This window comes from Photinus pyralis, unplaced genomic scaffold (genome assembly GCF_008802855.1).
Source record: "Photinus pyralis isolate 1611_PpyrPB1 unplaced genomic scaffold, Ppyr1.3 Ppyr1.4_LG3b, whole genome shotgun sequence".
In the NCBI taxonomy this organism is placed as follows: Eukaryota; Metazoa; Arthropoda; class Insecta; order Coleoptera; family Lampyridae; genus Photinus; species Photinus pyralis.
Window position 1 is genome coordinate 5,035,258 of NW_022170510.1, and position 3,039 is coordinate 5,038,296.

Here is a 3,039-nt window from a genome sequence, read left to right on the forward strand (position 1 = left end):
GGTGTCCAGGTCTTGACCCTTAACGTGTGGACTTACCTCACAAATGGTAGGAATGCTTTCTTACTTTGCTACAAGTTTAGTGACTTTGCTTTTCTTCTTAATGACTAGTCCAATGGCAATTGTACGAAAGGAAATAGTGTGTAGATTGATTGTACTGACTAAGTAGTATTTATTATGCACCATTAGGATAGTCTTTTTGGTATTTTTACTAACTTTATGATTAAAGTATTTTAAATTGTGCTCTGAAACGATAAATTTCCAAATATCCATAATTCGAATAATGGTATAATCATTATTTTCTCTGTCATTTTTAAGTTATTTGATTTTGCTGTTTTATTTTTGCACGATGAATGCGTATTCTTCTTCTTTGTGGGGACATGTGGGAAGAAAGTGAAAACATTCCGGTATTAAATGGAATAGATTTTATTGTGACTAGATGACTGCAAATGGTAGAACAATTACAAACAAAATGGTTAGAGTATAATAGAATCAATAATAAGGTACAATATTAAGTTTTGACTATGGTATTCTAAAAACTATTTTACATCAGACGTGTAGGTACATCATTTAAAATACCTATATTTACATTGCACTATGCAGCCTTTGTACTAGAGCCACTATCCGCTCTTCAATCTCAATATTCAAAAATAATTTACAAATCTAACAAAATCTTTGGTTACACGTAACACTTGGTAACTTATGACATTTATGGCACAAACTTTACAGGAACATTTTGTACTGATTCGTAATTAAATTACAACAGATTATGCTACAGAACAAAATACTGTAAATTAATTACTGAAAATACTGGAACCATCAGGGATTGCTAATCTGTCAACGCAAGAGCCACTGAATGAACTCGCTACATTAAAACTATTTTGTACAAAATGTACATCCAAGAGCCGATTATTCACATTATTTATAAACTTCTGTAACGATTGCTATTGCTATATTTGGCGCAATTGTCATAACACTTTCACTCACTGGTTGACGCAACATTCACGCTTGATTTAGTTACATATATCAATCATCCTGATTTTCATGCTTTAATTCGGCCCCTAAGGGCTGATCGTGTTCTCAGCCAGTCCTTTCTCCAACCCCAATCCCACTTCCTGCGTACTGACACGCTGACAATCCTGCCGAACTAGTTCGTACAGGACTTACACTGGAATAGCCTACAAAACCCGAATGTTGTTTCGCCTTTAACCTTAATGATGCGATACTCGAAGACATCGCCGAGCACGGTTCTGCGGCTGCGCGGTGGTGATACATGGTGTATGGATTTGCAGGTGTTGTATATGGACAGGGTTGAGCGGCGACGGCGGTGGGTGTTGTCGATAAACCCGTTCCCATTGCGCCGGGAAGCATGGAACTTGCAGCACCAGTCATCGACGCAACTGACGTTGCGGAATTGAAACAGTTCACTGGACTTTGATGATGATTTGATGGTACCACTGGCCAAAAAGGTTTCGTTCCTAACGGACTTGGTACTTTACTCGCCCAATTGTTATAGCTATACGACGAATATAAGGTTTCATCTCCAAACGAGGGCATCAAACCGTTGAATTGTGTACCAAAACCAGTTTTGAATTCAGCTGCCGCATTCATTGCATTCATGGCGTTGCGTTCGCGTTTTCTCCATTTCGCTCGTCGGTTTTTAAACCACACCTGAAACAAAGAAGAACTTTAAATATGCTGACGTTGTAACGTGTTTTTGTTAATTATGTATTGTCATCACGAACTTATAAATTAAGATGGACTGCTAATGCTGAATTAACAAATGACACCTACATGGGGGCCGCCATGATGTGCACTCACATGGCGCGAAATTCAAATCAACTAATAAACAAGCATTAACCCAACATTAACCTCACATTTTCTAAATAAATGTGACACATGTCATTTTTCAAGGCTGCAATAGTCTCAAAACTTGAGCACTAGGAAAATTCCCCTAGAAAATAACTAGAATGTGCACATCATGGCGGCGCCCATGCTAGGGCCATTTCTACCTCTATGCAACTGTTTGATCAGCAGTCCATTCATTTATAAGTTCGTGATTGTCATACTCCATTGGCTTGTATTTACTATGTAAAAAAAATTAGAGTACATCTTATATACTCTGGCCACGGAGTTGAGGAGTACCGTGTGCCCCATTTTGGTTGAGACTGCAGTGTGTCTCAGCGGTTTTTAAAGATAGAGCTTTGCGGTTTTCGCGACCCTGTGCCACTTTTTTGTTAAACTTTTAATACCACAAATTAATCTAGCTACGATTATTTCTGAGGTACGTGGTGAATACGAAAAGTTTGACTTTTTGGTATGTTATCATATCCTACTATCCATGTAAGATAGAAAAAAGTAAAACACTCCCTATTTTAGATATTTTTACGTAGAATCCAGTGGCGTAGTCATTGGACCACCGTTTATGAGATTTGAGCCAAAGTTGGAATTTTTTAATTACAACAACCTGCATATTTTAACGTAAATTTTTTAGCATTATTCTTCCTGATTACATTGATATAAATTTTTTTAAACTACGCTGTTTGTGTTTGTGTTGTGGTATTAAAAGTTTCACAAAAAAGGGGAACAGGACCGCGAAAACCACAAGTCTCTATCTTTAAAAACAGCTGAGATACACTGCAGTCTCAACCAAAATGGGATACACGGTACATACATTAGAGTTTTATTCCCCGTTGCGAACAATGATATATTTCCTGGTGAAATGACATGCACAGATCTGTTCAGGGGACACACAAGACATATCCCGTTTGAAAAATTGCATTTTGTTGTAATGGCAATACAAACTGATGTGTCTGACCGTTTGCTTTCGCAATTTTTTTCATACATTTGCCCGACTTTATGATTTAGTGGGAGAGCGTTGGACTATAAATCCGGAGGTCGGGTGTTCGAACCTGGGTTGAGGTGAATTTTTCATCTGTGGCAGAGATGGGAATGACCAGTTTGAGCATTCTGCCGGCTACTCCGAATTAGGTTTTCCTGCAGTTTTCCTAATTCGTAAGGTAAGTACCGGAGTAGTATAGA

The 3,039-nt window shown here is 38.0% G+C and overlaps 1 protein-coding gene across 1 annotated transcript; it reads right to left on the bottom strand.

The window, feature by feature from the left end:
- Positions 1-467: 467 nt before the first annotated feature.
- On the bottom strand, positions 468-2,154 carry LOC116167035 (pituitary homeobox homolog Ptx1-like). The gene is made up of 2 exons (XM_031482271.1): positions 2,119-2,154; positions 468-1,668 (listed from the first exon to the last, which is right to left on the bottom strand). Exons 1-2 carry the CDS (start codon positions 2,152-2,154, stop codon positions 1,078-1,080), a joined length of 627 nt encoding a protein of 208 aa, XP_031338131.1. The 3' UTR covers positions 468-1,077.
- Between the last annotated feature and the right edge of the window lie 885 nt (positions 2,155-3,039).

Bases quoted from the DNA above. Each gene is read 5' to 3' on its own strand.
- LOC116167035 (XM_031482271.1), bottom strand. From the start codon at position 2,154: ATGGGGCACACGGTACTCCTCAACTCCGTGGCCAGA. The intron at 1,669-2,118 runs GTATATAAGATG...TCTTTGTTTCAG, and splicing joins TCCTCAACTCCGTGGCCAGA to GTGTGGTTTAAAAACCGACG.